This window comes from Neopelma chrysocephalum, unplaced genomic scaffold (genome assembly GCF_003984885.1).
Source record: "Neopelma chrysocephalum unplaced genomic scaffold, ASM398488v2 Primary Assembly neopelma1_104, whole genome shotgun sequence".
Lineage (NCBI taxonomy): Eukaryota > Metazoa > Chordata > Aves > Passeriformes > Pipridae > Neopelma > Neopelma chrysocephalum.
Window position 1 is genome coordinate 561,187 of NW_020897768.1, and position 21,614 is coordinate 582,800.

Sequence of the window (21,614 nt, forward strand, 5' to 3'; positions counted from 1 at the left end):
GGAATAATAATTTTTCACAATGCCTTGGCTATGTTCTTGATAATACAGCCCAATATTGGTCGTCCATGTTTGTGAGAGGGCTCACTGCTGAGCTACATTCAACTTTCTGTTTCTCAGTATCTCGTGTCCTCTGTAAAACAGCTTTCTACACAGGCAGTACCCTGCCAGTACCTGGGCAGTTCTGGCTCAGAGGCAGGATTTGCCATCTGTTTTGTTGAACTTTTTGATATTTCCATCAGCTCATTTCTTCAGCCTATTAACACAGCTATGAATGGCAGTTGTGCATACTAATCACTCACCGCCAGTTTTGCATTCTCCACAAACTTGCTAAGGGTGCCTTACATCCCACTATCTAGATTGTTAATAGAGATGCAAAACTGTTGCTTTTGTGTTAACTCCTAAGGAATGCCACTAGGAAACAGACACCGGTCATTTTGATCTGTCGACCTTTCAGCATGCCAGTCCACAACTGTCCTTGTAAGCAACTTATCTAATCCAATAAACTAGAGGTACACCACAGGAAACCATGCTGAAAATGTTGCTAAAGGCAAGGTAAATGATAGCTACTGCTTTTCTTATTCTCCGCGGGACCAGTCATTTCATCATTGTCAGATCATCTCACCACTGCCTGTCATGGTAAATCTGCATTGTCTTTTCTCATTCAACTCCTTAAAATTTGTATGCCTGGAAATGGCTTCCAGGAGAATTTCAAGAACCACATTTTATATACCATATAATTAAATCCTGCTGGTTTTCACATTAACAGAATTTTTTTGTCCTTTCTGTTCTATACCAAAATCAATTTCCTCTCTCATTTTCATGCAATCTCATCCTTTATGCTGTCTTTAATATATCTGAAACTGGCAGACAGAGAGATCTCAGGTGTGCTCTCTGTCGACTTTTAATTTAAGTAAAAAACAAACAAACAAATCAACCATAGCAAGAGCAAAAGAATGTCAGATGCATCTTACTTGACAAGGTGGCCTAGGGATCCAGATGAAGACCTGTCATTCACATAGACACAGTATACAAGCAATCATTCTGCTTTCTGCAAGTGTAGCAAACTATTTCTGATCTGACAAAGATTTCATATTGATATGGGGAGAGTTTATATCAAGCACTGCTTGATCTTTCTCTCTCAGAGTTTAAACCCTAAAGTAGTTTTGATCTAGGGTTTGAGCGGGAGACCCTTTAGGTGAGCAATTCTATCCAGCACCTCATGGGGGTAAAGGCAAAGGCTTCATTTACGAGAAATGAAAGTTCTAACTTGACATTTTAACTGTAAACACTTTTTAACTGCAATAATCTTCTGTAACTAGAAGAACAGTCTCCTTTTAATCAGTAGCTCATGCTCTTAGGAGAGTAATTACAACTCTCTCTCACTGGACTGTTTGCTTACCTGTTAAGGGCAGGAGCTCAAGAATTGCTGGTGTAGATAAAAGAAGAGGTGAAGTTAGAGCAAGTTATTTTTAGAGGAAAAGCTGTAAAGAATACAGCAATAGGATAATCTCCTAGTCTTCTATTCCCTCTGACTGTTATCCCTCTATGGACATAACCACCATGAGGCCATAATAATAAGATTCTTCCTATATCAGCAAGTAATACGTCCTGAGGACCTCACTGCCATTGTCCAAGCTTGCTTGGCCCCGGCAGATGAACCTTAGGATTAAAGGGTGGGCTCAGTTCAGCGCAGGCTGTGTCTCACCTAAAAAATCCATTGCGCAGGCTGGAAAGGTAAAAGACCTTTCCCCAAATCTTCGTTCGCGAAGATGGGCCATTATTATTATTATTATTATTATTTTTACCTTAAGCACTGTAGTTAATGACACAGCCTGTTCTGCAGAGGCAGTTGAAGTATGAAAGAGTTAGCTTATTTTTATATGGAAAGCAAGGCAGGCTGCGGCTAAATGAGCCACTTCATTATCCACCTAGCTGTACCAGTGCAGGAGCTTGTCCTGGTGTAAATGCAGTAGTAAGAAGATTGACCTGACTGAGCAGCAGTGTAACATTGATGTGAGGAATAGGCTTTGTGATTGATATAAGCCTGGAATCACACAGCCACAGCACCTCAGCTCACCATAGCACACCTGTGAACTGCCTTTTCACCTCCACAGTCCCAAGGACTTGCTTGTGGCTCAGCCTTATGGTATTCACCAGCCTCTTTGCAGGTGACTGTCTGAGTAAAGAATCTGAAGGGGAGTTTTGAGACCCATTATGAACTTTTCTGGAAACTATCTAGATCTCCAATAAATCTCAACAATACAAGATTATTTTCTTAGTAATTTATTAAGCTTTTTTTTTTTTCCCATGGAGCTAGCTCTAACGTGTACATCACTGTGCTATGACAGACCTTTGCCTGCTACCCATTCTTATCCCCAATCATTGATTTGCCATCAAAATGCCACATGAGAAAGTATTTCTACTTATGTATTTTTATAAACATTTCTATATCCTGATTTTCTTTCCTCAAGTTCAAATGATATTTCAGATTCTGTTCCAACAGTTCCAGACACAAATGAACATCTTAAGTGAAACATGCAAATATCTTTGAGAACAGATACTGAAAGAACACAAGAACAGCTATGTTGGATCTGAGCAAGGGTCCATCTAGCCCGATATTTTGTCTCTGACAATGTAGAAGAGAAAGTAATATCAACAACAACAACAAAACTTTTTGACTCACTGGACTGATAATTGAATAATTTTTGTAGCTAAACTCCCCAATGCATAAGTCTTTACCTCTGACAATGAAAAAAATGGAAATTTATGGCATGAAGTGTCTTTTGAATGAGCCCTGTTAAATAGTGCTTACTTCCTCACACTTTCAGGTAACTTTTATTTTTATGAACCATTATATTGCAATCATCTTTTTGTTATCTCCATACCCTGCAATAGGGAGAAAACCCATTGATTTTCTGTGGGGGCTTGTAAATTTCCACAGCAGGCTTTCAATGCTGTTTTAAAGTTTCTAGTGTTCTGATTTCTGGAGTGTGATTGTCTCAGGTTTTTGACAGACGTTCAGAAAAATTGAGTGCTGGCCTAAACTATCCCTAGTGAAATGAGCAGAAGACTTCCATAAAGCTCAATGTGCTTAAGCTAGTGCTGAAACCTGACTTTTCAGAATCACTGAGTACTCGATTAACAGTGAAATCTGCTATAAGTGGAACTGAAACACTGTTTAACTCTCACTCTTTCTCTCTGTTGTCCTTCATAAAAAAATAAATATGTATTCTATTTCTAATTATTATTAATTTTACATATTTTAGTTACAAACCATAATTTTGGAGAAATCAATGTTCTTTGAAAGCATCTATTTTAACTACTAAGGGAAACTAAAAGGTTATATTTTTCAAGAATGAGAAAGAAATATTTCATTTTCAGGTGGTAGAGAGGTTATACACTTGGATGCAAACACTGCTTCTAATCAGACTTTAGTCTGATTTATACCTTGTGCTTTTAGCAGCTGCAGGGTATGAGAAAGATATTACTGTTATTTTTTTTGGCCAACTTGCTAATAACATAGTCTTGTGTTTTGGATTATTTTTTGTCTCACATTTCAAATATAAAAATGCAATAAAAACACAAAACCTTTCATGAGATTGAACACATAAACATGACTTCAGGTGAATTCTGCTAAGAATGTATGAATGTAACACAGAATTTTCCTACTTCTCCTTGGATCCTGGTTGTTCCTAATATTATTTTTGTATATGTGTATCTATATTTGTGCACATAAATGTATTTACATCTATTTCTGTTTTGATTCTATGAGTCTTCCAGCAAGGTCTTCTCTTTGAAGTATTTTTAATGTTTACTGTTGTGCTGGTGCTTCAGCACGTACAAACTCATGTTTCATCAAAAAGCTGTTAAATTATGTTACTCACAACTGCAGAATTTATGGTTGGTGCAAAGGTGACTATTAGTTCAGAATGAGTAATCATGTCTGGATTTCCACACAGCTCCAGTGTGCTACTGTATTTTTTGGTGCTTCACTTCTGTTGACATAGAAATAAGACTCATCCATGCAGAACCTGTGAAAAGTCCATTGGGACAATCCAACTGAAAGAAGGGGGTAAAAAATCCCTACCCCAGGAATTAATTTCCCCTCTGTTGTCTCCCTTTGAGGTGTCTCTAAGTACACCTGAGTAATAGGTGTCATACCTTTCTTTTTACTGGACTGCCATCACCTACTCCTGCCCTATCTATGCTAGATTGTGCTCTGAGGACTGTATTTGCTCGTCTAACCTGCCTTACAGGCCTGATTGCACTTGGTAGCAATCCTGTATTTCTTTTGGAAATCTATCATCAGTGCTAAATAGAATAATTATGTATATAGAGATAGATACATTTTATAAATATTTATAGATGTGTACATATATAAACCAAAGATTTACTTCTACTCGGCAGTAGAAACACAACATAATAAAAGTTAAAACTGAGTAATAAAAACCTCTGTGTGTTTGGCCTAAATACTTCCCATTCTTCATTGAAAATCCATGAATCCAGAACACTTTCAGATATTCAGAAGGGATTAAAAGGGTTTGTCAGTGAGCAGATTGAAGACCTAAGCAATAACAGCCTAGTAACCTTACAACCATAGGTGTATAATCCATTTTCATCTAAGCTGAATTATTTTTGAAGCTTCCCGATGTATGTGATCTAGTTTGGACAGAAAGGATTTGGTGAGAAAAAGACATTTTCCTCAGGATCAGTTTTTCTACTGCCAAATGCTAATGGGAAAATGCTATGTCTTATTCAAAATAGCTGAAACACATATGGGCTTGTCTTGTAAAACTCCTGAGAACTAAGTATATGCAGGCAAACATAATTATACTCCATATTGTGTAGAAATAATTTTCTTTTCCTCAGATTCAGAAAGTTCAGTATAATTGATGAGATACTTAAATACATATGCTTCTTATAGGACTGCCTATTTTAAAATATTCTGCTTCATTGAACTATTTAATTTTACTCTTTAAAAAAAGCTTCTTATAAGCTTCCATGGCATTAACGCAGAAATGTGTACGTTGTTTTGGAAATACCTAGCCCATTGTTTTGGAAATACCTAGCCGAATTCCATGCCCATTTCACAAGCTATTTTTGCCAAATGAATCCCATTGACAACACTGGTAACTTCTTGGTCTTATTCCATATGAACTTTCATGCATCACTAATGAGACGAATGTACCAGGTGTCAAGTGCTAAGCCACTTTTTCTGCCCTATCTCTCTTTGAAGAAGGGTTGGGAGAGGACTACTCTAATTAAAACTTAATCATAAATATCATGTATATGAACTGAAGGAAATGCCAGCCAGTTGAAGATATGAGTCATTCACACTTTTGAAGAATATTACTTGAAATATGACAGTTGCAAAATAGTTAAAAGCTTGAAATAAAATGGCAAAAATGTTTAAGCAAGCTTCTTATCAACTTTTTTTTTTTGTTTTACTATCTGGACAGGGTTGTATCCTATGCTTGTTATCCATCATTTTGGAACAGTCACCTGGGGCCAACAGCTGAAAATCACTGTTATGTGTCAAGCGAATATGGAAAAAACTATACGAATGGGCCATGTCCCAACGCTTTAGAAAAATCCAATCGGTTATACCGGTGTGCCTCTCACTACAGGGTCTCCTCAAAAGTAAGTTCATGGCGTGGTGTTCACCTACTGTCTCACTTATTTTACTCCTTTGGGGATTCAATATTATCTAGCATATTAAAATATGTTCACTTTACTTCAAGACTAGAGCTGTGAATTTTCCTTGATGTTGTCTTTGTATTTTCATAAGAGTTTAAATTCTTTACAGTTTCTCACTTGTACATCATCTCTTTAAAGCTGACACTTTGTGGTCTTATAGAAATTAGAGACAGAAAAAAAAGTTTGCAGTCATCATGGTGCATTAGTGCTTCTTAAACATGTTTCTGAAGGTTTTGTTCATTTGGTAAACCAAATATTCTCTAGCAGAAATACAAGTAAAATGGTATATTTATACTCTATATAAGTACAAAGTGATAAATTAGTATGAGTTTTAATTTTATTTAATAAATGTATTATCTTCCCTTGCCCTTTCTTCTGCTACTCTCACCTCCTCTCAGGAAACTGATATAATGAAAGAAATCATGGACAAAGGACCAGTGCAAGGTATGGTAAGTTTGGAAGGTGATAATGTTATGGAAATAATTAGACCATGGAATGACCTTTTATCAAAATATTAGAAAATGCAAATTACATGCCACAGTGAAGAAACCAGTCGTATGCACTGTAGTTCATACAGGTACGTTTGGCGTGCAAGTAGTAGCCCTAAAGGCAGTACTACTGCATCAGAGTCTGTAAAGAGTGAAATGACCTTAAGCTGGATTTGTTAAAACTTTGTGCAAAATCTATGTGCAGGAAATGTGATTTTTTTCAATGACAGTCCTTCAGTCACCAGTGAAATAGCAATTTGTGGCTGTGCAGAAGGAATTAAATGTTAATCAAGCTCTGCTGTCTATGTCTGAGGCTGATTTCCCCACAAGCTAAGGCCAACCCACGAGGCCTGCTCTCCTCTGATAGTAATGTTGCAGGATATGGGCCCTCCAGCAAGTCATTCGGTACTGAAATACCCCCAGGATTTCCTATTTCAGAGCCTGAATGCTCTTGTTGATTGTAGAGGCTTATGAGTTTTGATTTTTTTTCTGCTGAACTCTGCAATGAAGATCCCTGATCTCTTAGAGGTCAGAAATAAAGAGACTTCAGCAGTGAGTGAGGAGCTGCAAAAAAGCTGTTTACCCTGGATACTGTCCATTTGTGGCAGTGGATGGTGCTGACAGCAGGTGAAAATGCAGGTTCCTGCTCACACCTCAGGCCAGCGTAACTAGAGAGATTGAGGGATGTGGGGCTTGGGGTGATGGAGAAAGGTCATAGTGCAGGATGTCCGCCTACATTGGATGGACCAAAGCATTTTATTCAGGGGACTTCTGCATATCATCTACTGCCTTTAATTATAAAAGGATTTATCATAATTTCCAATTTATAATTCAAATGGTTTTGATTATTAGATTGAATTCATTTTGGTGCATGGAATGGAAATGGCTTCTTTAAGTTCTTTATGTGTGCAGCTGCAATTAATCTGAAGCTCAGACTTACCAAGATCAACATCATCAGCCGTTTTTTTGTTCTGTCCAAGTTTGTTTGCTGAAGGAATATATTCTTTCCCACACTGCATTTGATCTAGATGCAAGGACAGTAATTTCTGCTATTTTTAAGAAAATGAAAAAATTAAGATTCTCAAGATAGAATTTCAGACAGCTCTTGAATATCGCATTCATAATCTGTGTATACACAGTTTGCTGGATTAATCTCTTAGTACTAAGTCTTCTACATAAAATAATCGATATTCAGCCATTTGTTAGGATTTACCACTCAACAATTCATATAATTTTTGAAATGTCAATGCTTTTCATGTATTGGGTTAAGGTAATGCTGTAGGTGGAAAAATCAAGATCTAAATAAAAGCATATAACTCAGAGTATGCATCACTGAGTCAAATCACTTTCCTTTTTTTTTTTTTTTTTGGCTATAATGTGATTTTTAAATGAGTCACGGTTGCTACCCAATAGTTTGTCACTGAATTCTCTCTTCTATCATCCCATATTACAAATGCTACCAGGGCATAAATCTAATTGTAAAACCATATCATACTTTTTTTTCCAAAACATTCTGCAAATGATCTTCAAATACTGAAGGAGATTTTCCATTATTCATTCACTTGTCATTCTTCAAGAACTTACAAATTGCTTAGGGCCAATCTTACCTAATGTACTAGGTAATGTTTAATAGCTGGAAAACATTCAAAACCCTTTAAAGATCATGATGTCAGTCACACTGTTTAATGATTAATGGACTTTGATTTTTGGGTATATTCAAAGTTAAGAAAAAATATTTTTTAATAATTTTGAAGCAGGAGGTGTAGAAATGTAATTGAAAATTTTATATTATACAGCTTTCAAGTCAGAATGACAATTTCTCTCTGACATATGTTATTGTCTTATATGGCACAGGAACTGCAATTAGCATTTTCAGATGCAAATGATGAAATGCTAGTTATTTTAAGAAATCCATTTTCCAATGAAGTGAAATTTTATCAATACTTTGAAAACATTCAAATCTAATATTGTCCATTCATCTTTTTTTTTAATGGACTTCAGGAAATATTTTAATAGTTATAGTGCAGATGTAGGAAAATTATCCTCTCTGACACAGTAGTCAGTCTCAATCAAAAGAAAAGCTTAGTACTTGCACATTGTTGCAATACATCAATGTTTTGACCCCACACAACTTATTATTTCAGCTATCATGATCTTGGGAAAAAAAGAGGAGTGTTTAATTTGCTGACATAGAAAATGATCTGGAGAAAGCACTCAGCTACATTAATGTATAGTGCTAAACTTTGTTTCCTTTTGTAGCGACCAGTTTTAGTATCTTGTATCTTTGCATGTCTAAGAGATAAATCCTTACTGAAGAATTTTATGCTGTATCTATATGCATAGATCTGACAAGCTCAGCATGACTGAGGTAGGTCATGCATGAACTACAGTCGACCTTATAAAAATTGCTACCTTTTCCGATTCATTAATAACCAATCCATTCATTTTAGAAAATGTAAAATCTCTTCTGTATGAGAGGAAAAAAGTTAGCTGGTGGACTGTGATCATCTCATCCTGTCCAAATCACAGTCTGTATCAGGACAAAGTCACTGAATAAATAAAAAATATCTCAGTACTAGATCTAGACTTGTCACCTGTCTGTCCACCCTATGCTTCAGGCACTTAGACCACTCTAACTCCAGAAACTGTACCATTATTTAGTTCCTTACTACAAGGTATATAGATATACATATACATGAGTATATACATTCACAGATTAACAAATGACTGTATACATACACATGCAATGTATATGTAAACATGGATAAAATTTTCTCACATAGGCTACTTATTGTGGAAACAGGCTTCAACATTTTCTACTTCACTTCAATGGAAATAATTTATGCATGATATTTCTTCATAGACAAGAACATGTCTTTTGATTTGGGGCACAGGTTACATTCTCCCCTACACTTCCAGTTGAAGGCAGCAACATAGGAAAAATCAGATGGGCTGAGTCTGTTAATATAGGGCTACATGACTGGTGTCACTGCCAAATTGTTGGCTTTTTTTGACAATGGAATGGGCCTAAGCACTAGGCATGCTGGTAATCAGACAGGACTCATCTTTCCCAGAGAGAGAGGAGAGTTTTTGCTTGGGAACTAGCAGGGCTCATTGGCAAAGCCTCAAGCTAGATGTGACTGAGGAGGAGAGACAGTATCAGGCTTGTCCCTGGCAAGGTATGGGGTGAGATACAAAGGTTAGAGGGACAGGATACTAGTGAGGGTCCTCTGCTGGTGACTCTGAAATGTGCTGACTACACTGGAGCACATTTGCAGTCACATAGAGATGAGCCAGTGACTCCTGAGGGAACAGAAGCCATCAGGGAAACACCATCCCATTCCTGGAAGTGTTCAAAGCCAGATTGGATGGGACTCTGAACAACCAGGTCTAATGGGAGGAGATGTCCCTGCTCATGGCAGGAGGTTGGAACTGGGTGATCTTTAAGGTCCCTTTCAATACAAGCCATTCTATGATTATATGATTTAGAGTTGCTAATACAGAATAGATTGTTTTCTGAAACTGAACATATGGACGTTGATTTCAAGAACAATGTGATTTAGAAATGAAACATCTTCTCCTGTCTCATCCTGATGGAAGAAGAGATCTTCGAACCTCAGTCCTTCCATGGGAGAAGTGAATTCCGTAGTGTTTGCTTTCAACCCCTCCCTTTGACCAGGGTATAAAAACAAGATCCAGGGGTGCCTCTACAGTAATTTTTTGAATGACATTTCCTTCACTGCCCCTGGATACTCTCACCCGGACTAAGGCCAGCAGGAGACTTCACCCTTTCTGTTCCTTTGTATCACTTTCAAGATCTCCTTCTACAAGCTCCTCTGCAGCTCAGAAACCTGTACAGGTGGCATCATACACAGTGGGACAGGGATATCCACAGGAATTAAACTTCTAGCTCTGTACATCGGTGAGCCCAGGGACAGAGGAAGGAGACCTTTGCAGAGAGCTCTAATGGAGTCCTGAGTTTGCATCTAGAAATGAAGAATAAAGTTTGTGCTATTTTTCAGTTGGTCTGTGACTGTCAGAGAGTGAGCTCTGGTTTGGCAGGCAGCTCAGCAGAAGCTGTAACATTACTAATTTGAAATATTTAACTTTTTTTCTGATTTAACCAATTTTTCTGATTTAACTGTCCCTCTAACTTGCCACCTAGGTAGCATCATGGCTGTTTATTCCCTGTGTCTTGTTATCAGGGTACAGTTTTTTATGTGAATGACCTCATTAGCAAGGTACATTTTTATCTAGGCAAATGGCATCATTTCACCATGTTTTGAGAAGTTCTCTTTCATCCCCTAAAATTTGAGACTGTTTTCTATTTTAAGCCAAGTATGATAGAGGCCAAGATATTGCAAAGATGCTTAATTTCCTTCAAGTTTATGAAAATATTCACGTAGGAAAAAGAAATTTGAAAGTGGACCGGAAAGAAAAAACTGTGGCATGAGCTCACCTTACTGGATACTGCAGATCTATACCAGACACACATGTTATAAATGCTCCAACTGCATAAAAAATGGTCAGTGAAACTTCTGCTTTATGGCACTCCCAAGGTGCAAGATTTTAGGAAATGGGATTTCACTATTTCTCATGTTCCAAGCTGTGTGGCAGTTAAAGTCATAAGCTAAAAATAAGTTAAGTTCATATTTAATGCTTCTGATTCACTGGAATCTAAAGGTAATGTAGACGTGAAAAAATATTTTCATTTCTCTGGATCTAGCAGCCCACCATAAAGCAAATGGTACTAAAGTGGCAGAACAAATGTGGAAAAGAAACCCAGAACTATTTTTTTTATAAGAAATTGAATGATACTCCTATGAAATAATGAATAGACATGAAATGAGAGTTGTAATCTTCATTCATTTGCACAAAATTTCCAGTTCATCAGCTCTTTCACCTTATATTTTTATGGACAAAAAGTGGTGTTTTTTCCATACTTTAAGTAGAACATTAGGATACAGATAATCTAGTTTTCTTTAAGGAGATTGCTGTGTACTTAATGAACTCTGAGTTTCAGAGTCTGTTAGACACTCTTCTTGAATATGCAGATGCTGGTCAGAACCGAGTAGTTTATACATGAACTTTAAAGAGATTCATTTTATTGAATTGAATTACAAAATTTATGTAAGCCTCAAGAAGCAATGTTTCTTCTTACTGCATCGGAAGAAGCCCGTGATAAGGGGCTTCCATGACAAAGAAAGCCAACCAACTTGATAAAAGACCTTCGAGAAAGCTCTGTTCAAGTATTTCTGTTGGCTCACTCACAGCAGGGGAATTCTGAGAAATTAATGGTTTTAATAATTATAAACACACAATGCAGCCCAACACAGAACAAAAATTTCACTGGTAAAATCAAGGAGTGAATAAGAATAGGAGTAATATTTACTGACTGTGCTGATTTTTCCCATTGTTTTTCAGCTATAATGAGAGTGTATGAAGATTTTTTCCTTTACAAAGAGGGAATATATCGACACACCCAGAAAGCAGAATCCAAATGGAAAACTCATTCAGTCAAACTCCTTGGGTGAGTAAAGCACATGCTCTTACCCTTTTTCTCTGCCAGTCGTTAATGTAGTAAAATGTCAATGATCAGTTCAGAACACAAAGATTTTACTTTCACTCAAAGAATTCAAAGTTGGGACACTACTAGCTCCCAGCATAAGATTGTTGTTGTTTCACTTTTGCCTTGTCTGAGAATTTTAGAGAGTATTGGAAAGATGTGTAGACCCATTCTCTTTTAATCTACTCTAACATTTGCTCTAAAATTTCAAGTATAGTGGTTTACAGAATAAGATAGTTTGCTGAGTATTCGCAAATATTCCAAGTACACATCAAGTTGTGAACAAAGCTGATACCATCTTCTACAAACATGCCACCAAGCAGAATGGAAATAAAAACATGAAAATTGACAGTGGCCTCACAATTAACCAACATAGCTTACTCGCACAGCAATCTGGGTTCTCTATGCCCTGAACAGAATCAGCAGCTGCTAGGATGCTGCTGATTTTATTTGGGAAACTGCTGCAGAAACATGTGCATAGTACCCTAGTGGATTTCCCCTCAAATGTCAACCAGTGCCACTTTATCAAGAAGACAAGCATGTAATAATGCATACACTTGAATTACAGAACACGCTATGGGGCTTTATTCTTTGACATGGAGGGAATATGCAAGGATGAATTTATTAAGTCACCAAGTGATTACACAGAAAAAGGACTGTAGAATCTCAAACAAATATTTTAGTGGTGGTCTAGAATATGAAATAAATAATGATTCAGGCCTGTGCTAGGAAGATTACTAAGAGTATCTTCAACATGTAGTTCAAGCAAATAAAGTCACAAAATAAGGTGCATTTTGCGCTTGTGATCTTGGTGAAGATATCTTTGTGAAGGACATGGAAAAGCCTATGATTGTGGAAACTGCTGGTTATGAATTACAAGAGCATGTCTCGTAGTGGCAGAGCAGCAGAGAGAAGCAGCAGGCTTATGAAGATCATCTGTGATTCTTTACTGCTGCAAAAGGTATTGACTCACACGAGTAGAGGAAAAACTCCTGAATTATGATTAAAGAGAAAGTTGTGAAGCAATGAAAAAGAGAAACTGGAATTTCTCACAGAAAAATGGAGGACTGAATTACGAAAATATGTTTAAGGAGGACAGTCAGTATGTACTGGTTTATGTGTGTGTATTTAAGGTATATTTGAACAGCCACAAGAAGCCAATAAAGTTGGAGAGTAAAGTTTGAGTGCAATTTGAATACTGCCGTTCAGAGATGAGCTGCTGTGAGGCTGTGGTTTTGGGTGTTGGGAGGGCTATGAAGCATGCTTGGTGCAAGCATAGGGTGATGACAGCTGTTTCCTAAGACATGCTGCCCCACAGATGTGCTAAATAACCTACTTGGGTGAGTGATTAACCAAGAAGGGCATGTGGGGACAAAGTGATGGCTGAGGAGGGAAAGAGGAGAAGATAACTAATGTGCTCAAGTGGATGCTGATTTAAATGGGAACTGATAGTCTCTGCAAAAAGGCAGCAGCCCTCGGGCAAGGAACCACTCATGAGCAAAATCTGAGCGCCTTGACTGAGACAGGCAGCTCCTTGCAAAGGATTGTATTGAGTGATCACTGCAAAACATGGAGTAAGAGAAAAACTGAGTGGTCTGATATACTTAAGAAGGACATGAAAAATGAAGGAAAAAGACAAAAACCGAAGGCAATGATATTTAGGAAACCTCAGACTGGTTCAAAGTTTAATATGTGGGGAATGCATTTACTTTCACTGAACATTGCTGAAGTATCCAATGGATCCAACAATATAAAGAAGTATCCATCCTTTCATTGTCTAATGCATAAATGCTCTCTCTTCCAAGATTATGCCATATAAAAATATTTGCAGAGATGTTTAGCTGTAAAACTTGAACTAGAGTTTGACAAGCTGGAGGCTGTTGGAACCAAAGGCTAGGTATTTCTAGCAATGATAAATCCAGTCATAAGATGTGGTTCTGCATCATGAAATCTAAACCACTCCTTTGCATAGATTTTAATGTTGTCAGGATTAAGCTATCACTTTTTCATATCATTCATTAGTTTCAATTCATTTGAATGTAAAATATGTGGCCTGGGTATAAGTTCTTTGTCACTCATATATAGTTTTGGTGATTTTTTCTTGAGCAAAGGATAATTCAGCCTCCTTGACCTAAATAACAAACTCATGGAAATCTCACAAATTTGTACTTCAAATAAAGATGCTGATGTTTATTTGCATTCTGCTTGGCTGAGATGGTTCCTGGAGAGAAAAGAAGCAGAGACATGCTGATACATAGGGTAAAAAATGCAGTTTTGTGTGTGTTGATGCTTATTGTAGTCTCATTTTTTATTTATACTATTTGTAATATTTCAGAAACATTTTCAAGAATGCCTTAAATTGCTCATGAATTGTACAACCTATAAGGTCATGGACTGATAAACTGCAAGTACATTTTAGTGAAGCTTGCAAGAGCTATTTGTACAAAACCAGAAATGCACATATAAACTGCCTAATTGACCTTTGGATCATACGGACTGTAAAGGTATTGATTGGCTTCCCTTGTTCTGCAACTTGAAATTGTTAGTTATTTTCTATCATTCAAAGGCTTATTTGTACAATCAGCTGCGACAGGACTGTAAGTCTGTCTCCACTGAGGTAATGTGTGACCTCAAGCTCAGGGAGAGAATGGGAAAAGACAGAATAGCATTGAAGGAAGAGAGGAAAATGTGGAACAGCCAGGCAGAGGGTGTTGCGGGTAGCAGACCATTTGGGTTTGATCACAGTCTCTGTGGACAGTGAAATGGGGCTTTCAGCAATCTGAAGGCAGGATAGACTGATCCCACTGACATTTAGAGAGAGCAGGATCTCTCAAACAGATTTTGTGTCAGTATTTCAGACACAGGGAGGTAAGCAGAAAAAGTGAGTAGTGGAGACTGGGATAAATAATGGCTATGTTTTGATGAAGAAAAGTTAAATTCTTATGCCTCTGTTAAGCAGACGTTTCTCTGTATCTTCCATGGCTATTCATCTCCATTGCTTAAGTATTTATCTTAAGGTGAGCTGAATTGCTTTGTTGGATGTGATTACACTTTGTGGACTATAAAAGAATCTGTGGGATAATATCAGACTTATATAGCTAAAATGAAAATGTCTAGATTAGGTTAGAGAAATCCTACATGTAATGGCATCCTAAAGTAGCTTAAAACCCAAATTACTGGTACATAGTATTCATAGGAGGACAGCATTTTTGGAATGTCTTGCATGTATGTTTGTATGTAGGTACATATATGCATTCATGGATCCATACGTATATACACATATAACTACAGCTCTTAATGACACCAGTATGAAAACAAGTTAAAGAGACACAATGAAACTTCCATATGACATATGAAACTGTCATCTTTATCTCAAGATCTCTTAATAAAACTAGACTAAAATCACATCAAAGATTAACTTGGTGGTAGGTTTCTGTCAGATTTGTACATTTAAGCTATAATATCTGAACAAACCTGTTGTATCTATTCAATAGCAGATAACGTCCATAAGAAAAGAAAACATGAGGCAGATTTGTTGATGGTGTAAAGGTGCCATCTTTAAAGGTGCCACTTCCTCTATTCAGTATAGATTACGAAGTACGTTGGATGAAGTGGCTGTGGTTCTAGTTAAAACAAATCTCTTTTTAAAGTTAGTGAAGTAAAGTATCCATCTTTAATGTTTGCAGCAGGCAAATCTTTTCTCAGTCTTTTTCCTCTGCATCGCTTCAGTACCAATGCCAAGCTACAATACATGATCCATACCTTCACTAAAAAACCGGATCTGCTGAACCCCTGACACTGAAAAGTCTAGGAAGGTCTCAAAAGCCCATGCCTTTGGCTACAATTAAATCTATGGACTGTCATCTTAAGGCTTGGAGGGAGCAAGAATAGTATTATTAAAAGCCTTTATACTCTTTCATGAACAAGATATGTTTTCAGATCCTTGGAAGGTGCTCAGAATGACAAAGGACTTCAATAAGAGGACACCGACGTACATTAACTGGGAACACATTTCCCCTCTATTTTAATCAATGATTCAATGGACGATTTAAATGCAATTGTGCAGCAAATTAAATGGCTTAGCCAACTACTAGTCTGAACCATCTATGCACTGAAAAAACATTGGTTGAATGTTTAACACAAAAAGCCATACTAATGGAGATAAAATTGATATGTGAGGCAAAAAAACTTGTGGTTTAGTGTTGAGAGGACAGAGCAACAGAATTCTAAGATTTAATACACAATTAAATGACTCTACTGTGCAAAGTCCAAAGTCTTGAAAAAGATACCAGTGTCTACTGTTAGTGACATCTGGTATTTTGCCTTCAAAGACAATCTTTTTCTCTACATTTTCCTTTCATTCTCTCTTAAACTTACACTCAGAATAGCAACAAACAAGTGACATCTTAAACCACCAAAAATTGTAACCCAAATTATTTTCTTCCTGAATAAAGAAACCTTGCCTTGAGGTCCCTTTTTCTTTCATGGGGAAAAAATAATCTACTTTATTATTGTCAGACAACCAACATCAAGTATTGTAGTTAAAACTTAAACAGCAACACTCAAACATATTTTACAGCAAAGAAAAATATGTTAGAAGATCATGGGAAAAAGATACACAGTATCTGATGATTCATGCAGTTAAATCCATGAGAGTGTCTTCCATATAATTCATTACAGTAGATCTGTAGGATCTGTTGGCTCACTGGTAATTTAACTCATCTCCCATTCTGAAAAGTCTAGGTAAAACTGAAGTTTCAAGTTCCAGCAACCATTTTCTAAGAAGCTTTTTCTTGTCGTAAACATTAGTCAGTGACCCTAACCTTCTTATTATTAATGAAAGATTAAGAACTAAACTTTTGTCTAATTAAGTAGATAAAATTCTTAGTTTTTGAAAGACACTAGGTTTTTGTGATATAGCACTAAGAATAGGACATTCTCTGCAATAGTTAGGCCTTTTTTCTCTGTTAGCATTATGACAGTTATACAATCAAGTACAGAGAAGAAAGTGAGATGAGAAGTTTTAGACCACATGTATTTCTGTCCAGTCAACAATTTATGCAAAGCATTGACTTCCACTAATATCAACAGATCTGCAGGAATTATTAGCTTGAGGTCTGAGACCTGTCATTCTTCTCTACTTTTAAGGCCTTATTTGACAGCTTTAGTCTTAAGGAGTCAGGTTGTGTAATGTTATATAACACACTCTTCAAGAGTCTTTGCTGTACTAGATTTTAACAACATTTTACCTACAAAGTTGAATGTAAGCACGCTAAAATCTGGCAAAATGCCTTGGTTTTGAAGACTTTGCTGATAGCCCTTTTTGTTGTGTTACGTTATATTTCTAGGTTTTTTATTGTTTTTTTTCAATGATATTTAATTATCAGCTACTATTTTATTTTGATAATTTTATTTATGCTTCTCATGTAAAGTCCACCTTCACTGCAGTGATAAAGTTTATTGGAAAAGAAACTAGGGAATGTTCAAAAAAACCCCAATTTCCATTCTGTGTAACAATACTGAAAGAGTCTCCGTATTCTAGTTTTTTAACTGGCAGGCAGAGTTGTGTATTCAGGGACTGCTCCTACAGAGTCAACATGAAGAGAAAATTATAACTGAAAAGGACAGCTAAGATGCCTCTACTGTATAAAATCAGACACAGAATTATGAAAATCATTTTATACAAGATCGCAAGTACTCAGCCTTTTACCTCAAAGAGCACCAGAATGGTTTTTACAGAGTCAGCTGGAGAGGGCTTCCTTTGTGTATGTGGAAATACACTGCTTGCTTTTTCTCCTTAAAGGGATTGAATGCAGTTCAGTGAAATTACTTCTTTTTGTTCAAGGTTATTTTTGATTGATGATCGTGATGGTTTCTTTTGGAAAAGCTTAGCGGAGTATTTCTTTCGGTATGTTTTTGTCAGACAGAAGAAAAACTCCCTTTTAAAAGTAATTTTCAGTAATTGACAGAGACACCTTCCCTTAGTCATTGCTTAAAATATCTTCTTTTTCTTCTTAATAAAATGGAAACTTTGAATGGGGTAAGGGTGAAAGCTTTTCCTAAAAATAACAAAGATGGGGACATTAGTTATCTAAAGCCTTGCAAAATACCCTAATAAAATCCCTTTCTCTCCGAGTAATGAGGTCCAGCATCTGTTTGCTTTTGAAATGTCATTCATTTGGAATAAATATCAAGCCGACATAATCACAAAAGCAAAGAAAAGAGTGCTATATTAGATTATTTTGGTCATCTTCCAGAAAATGTAATATTTATTTTTCTCTAATGGATATTGTCCAAGAATGTGTCCAAGAATGTGTTAACTCACTTTTAAGTCTCTGTCAATTCTGCTTGGGAACTAATTACACCAGGAGTTAAATTCCTTAATTGTTGGGGTGCTTTTTCTTGATGTTTCCTTTCCTGGACTTCTTTCCATTATTGTATCTATAGATTATTATATGACTTCAAATTTTCTCTTTCTGCTTGGAGTTTGAGTCCTACACACATCTAGGCTATTAGTTTCTATATTTTGGCTTACTCTTGTCTCAATTTGTCCCACAAATACCTGTTATTGTTGCTCTTTTTACTCCTAGCAGTGACTTATCACATTTAGTGTATTGCTCCAGCCATATGCTGTGTAATTCTTTACTCAAAACATGTATGATCTTCCCTACTTTTAGACCCAGCTTCTTAGGTTCTCTTTCTGATATTGTTGACATTTCTAAAGCAGATTGCATGTCTAATTTGGAGCTCACTATCAGATCAATTAGTTTCAATGCTTTCTCTTCCCTAGAGACACTGGAGATCTCTGTTTACCTTCAACTAGTTTGGAATGTCATTAATTAGGATAATGTGATTTGGATAGGTCTACTTTAGGAAAAACTGGTCACAATTACATTGACTACATGAACTATAGGATCCCAGGAGCAAAACCTGTCAGAGAAAGAAAAGGAGGAGATATAGTATTGATTGTATTAACGAAATTGTGTCAATTAATAACTCTGAAAGTGTCATAATTTTTTATGAAGCAGTGACAATAATTTATAAATTCTTATTGATTTTGACTTATAGTCAAAATAGTGATACCTCTCAGATTTATGAGTAGATTCCCATTTACTTTCTTTAAAGATTAGTTTCCGAAAGCAGATAATGGCAATAGTATTTGCTCTTCTACTAATTCTTTTCACTTATAATGCCCAGCACAAAGAGGTTCTGTTCTATAATTGAGAATACAAGGCTATCATCTAAAGCATAATTTTTCCTTCCAGTCTGTTGATCCCTGAACCAACTCCTGCTCTGAGCCACAAAGGAATATAAAATGCATCCCAGATCAGTTTGACAACCTTTTTTGCACAATACATTTCTGCTTTAATTTTGTTCAACCAAATGTAGCATCTACAATTTCGTGCTATATTGTGAAAAACTGATACATATCAGAACTGCAGTGTCCATGTTGTTTATAATGTTAATTTTACCCTCTTCTCTTAATTCTTTGATTTTATCCTGGATGGTTTAAGATGGACAGAATCCAAGTCCTTTAGTCTCTAATGTCTTAATTCTCCTCATGATATATTCTGAAATCGTATGTTACAGTTGTGTAGTTCTGGAAACTCCTACATTCTTATTGTCTGCTGATGCCCATTCTACCACTTTATTTACTGTATATTTCCTAATAATTTACAGTCTTCTCCTTTTCTTATCTCACTTCAGTAGGAAATTAAATATTCAATTTTTGGTATTAGTTATTTATTGTTAGTTATAAACTATTGGTTAGTTATTTATTGTTAGTCAGGATTCAATTTGAGATTCAGGCAGGTGTGATATGCTAGATATCCAAACTCTCATCACAGAGATGGTGATATATTCAACAAAGTCAGTGGAGACTCAGCTACAGCTGCTTGTAGATCCATTAGTTTCCCCTACAGAGGTATTTGGTGCTACCGGCTGTGGGAAGAGCTTCCCACCTAACTGTGTCTCCAAAAAGATAGGAATGCCTCATAGGTTCTCCGTCATGTCTGCCAGAAACATGTGGATGTCTCGGGCACAGTAAGGCATCTCAAACAGCCCCAGGTACCTGCATTAAAGCAAGTGAATGTATCCCAATATACTCTGTTAGCTACTGTGGGACACATACATTTAGATATTTTAATCTTGAACTAAATCCCACAGTTTTTGCTATCAAGAAAAAGACATATTCTTATTCCAGTTCTGACATTAACATTTACATAAAGGATAATAATGTCAACGTGCTTCTTGAATCTCAGAAGAGACCAGTGTCGTGGTTTAGGAATGGTATTCCCTGATTTAGTGTTCCCACTGAAACACTCCAAACCACATGCCGCTCCATCACTCCCACTCCCAGCATCAGGCTGGAGAGGAGAAGTGAAGGCACAGAAGGTAAAAATGATGGACTGAGATAAGAACAATTTACAGGAAACATCAATGAGATAAGAGACTGAATAGTAACAGCAACAATAATAATGACAAGGGCTACAAGAAAGAGGCAAACTATTCACATGAAACCCCTCCAACAACTCCCTCCACCACACTACAGGACCTGGAAGAGACCTCTTCCCCCATTCCTGAAAAATGGTGTGAGGTGGTATAGAATAACCTTTAGGTCCTGGCCAAGCCCCCTCCTGGCTACTGCAAAAACTAATCCTGTCCTGGACAACCAGTAAAACAGTAGCACACTGTATTAACTATGTTTTGGAAAATGTTGTAAAGAAATTATTATATATTCTATTTTTCCACAGTATACACAAAGCAAAAATTTGCATTGATTAATAATATCCTTTTACTACTGGTACATTTTATAATCTATGCAGATCTTTCAGTGAGTGGTAGTGGTATGGGTTTCGCTTTCAAACCACAATGCCTTATTTAACTCCTTCAGGATTATGCTTTTTTTTTTTTTAATTTTGGTTTTGAAGATTTTGAGGGACCAATCAACACTTTCTCTGAGCTGCTACTCTGCAGGGAAAATGATCTGGAATGCTATCATTTTTCACAGTTGCTATCATTATTATTACTTTTTACTCTCATAGTGTCTTCCATGAGGTCTCCTTTTTAATTTATTAATGAATAAACTTTTGCAACTAATGTCTATTTTAAATATAGCATAAATAAAGAGGTAAAATCTCAAAGATCACTCAGATTCAGGAAAAGATATTTGTACAGAGTCACGTGTATGTAGGAAAACATATAGAATGTGAACTACATTGAAACAGTCCCATTTTCTGTATTGTTGAAATAAGATGCTATCCAGTTTCCATTCAGTCTAGTAGACGGATAAGACTTTTAGGACATTTTAGGACAATCTGGATTTATTTTCAGGTTGTTAAATATCATCTGACCATTTCCCTCCATTTTTGCTCATATTTCAAGAAGTAGTATTTATAACAGCAAGTAATATGGCAGTTAAAATTCAAACTGAATTTAATATTATTCATTTAGACTATTCATTTCTTTATAACTCAAGAAACTCACCCTCAGATGTCCAGCTCAGCAATAGAAAGGATATTTAGAGATTTGTTTCCTCTGAGGAATCTAAAGTTAAGCTTAAAGTGGAAGCTGTGCTTGGATGCCATAATATATTTGATAGGTGCAACTAAGGGATACAATGCAGAATAAATTCATTCTTTATGGACAGGAAAAGGGAAAAAGAGAAATTGAAAAGATCAAATGTGATACTTATGATGAGAAACGTATTTTAGAAAATTGAGAAATCTGTTTTAGAAAATACGTTCTCCTTTCCTAAAGATGCTACTGCAGGAACACTTTCCACTTAGGAGTTTTTTTAAAGAATGGCTTCTTCTTAAGAAGGTATATTTGTATGAATGAACCAAGAAATCCCAAGAAATATT

The 21,614-nt window shown here is 36.4% G+C and overlaps 1 protein-coding gene across 1 annotated transcript in view; it reads left to right on the top strand.

Annotated features, from left to right (window-relative positions):
- Positions 1 to 21,614, top strand: part of TINAG (tubulointerstitial nephritis antigen) — a 45,025-nt gene that overhangs the window by 16,298 nt on the left and 7,113 nt on the right. Inside the window, exons 7-9 of the mRNA XM_027696025.1 lie at positions 5,460 to 5,640; positions 6,096 to 6,141; positions 11,610 to 11,715. Of these exons, the coding sequence (XP_027551826.1) occupies positions 5,460 to 5,640; positions 6,096 to 6,141; positions 11,610 to 11,715 (333 nt within the window). The remainder of the gene's footprint in view (positions 1 to 5,459; positions 5,641 to 6,095; positions 6,142 to 11,609; positions 11,716 to 21,614) is intronic.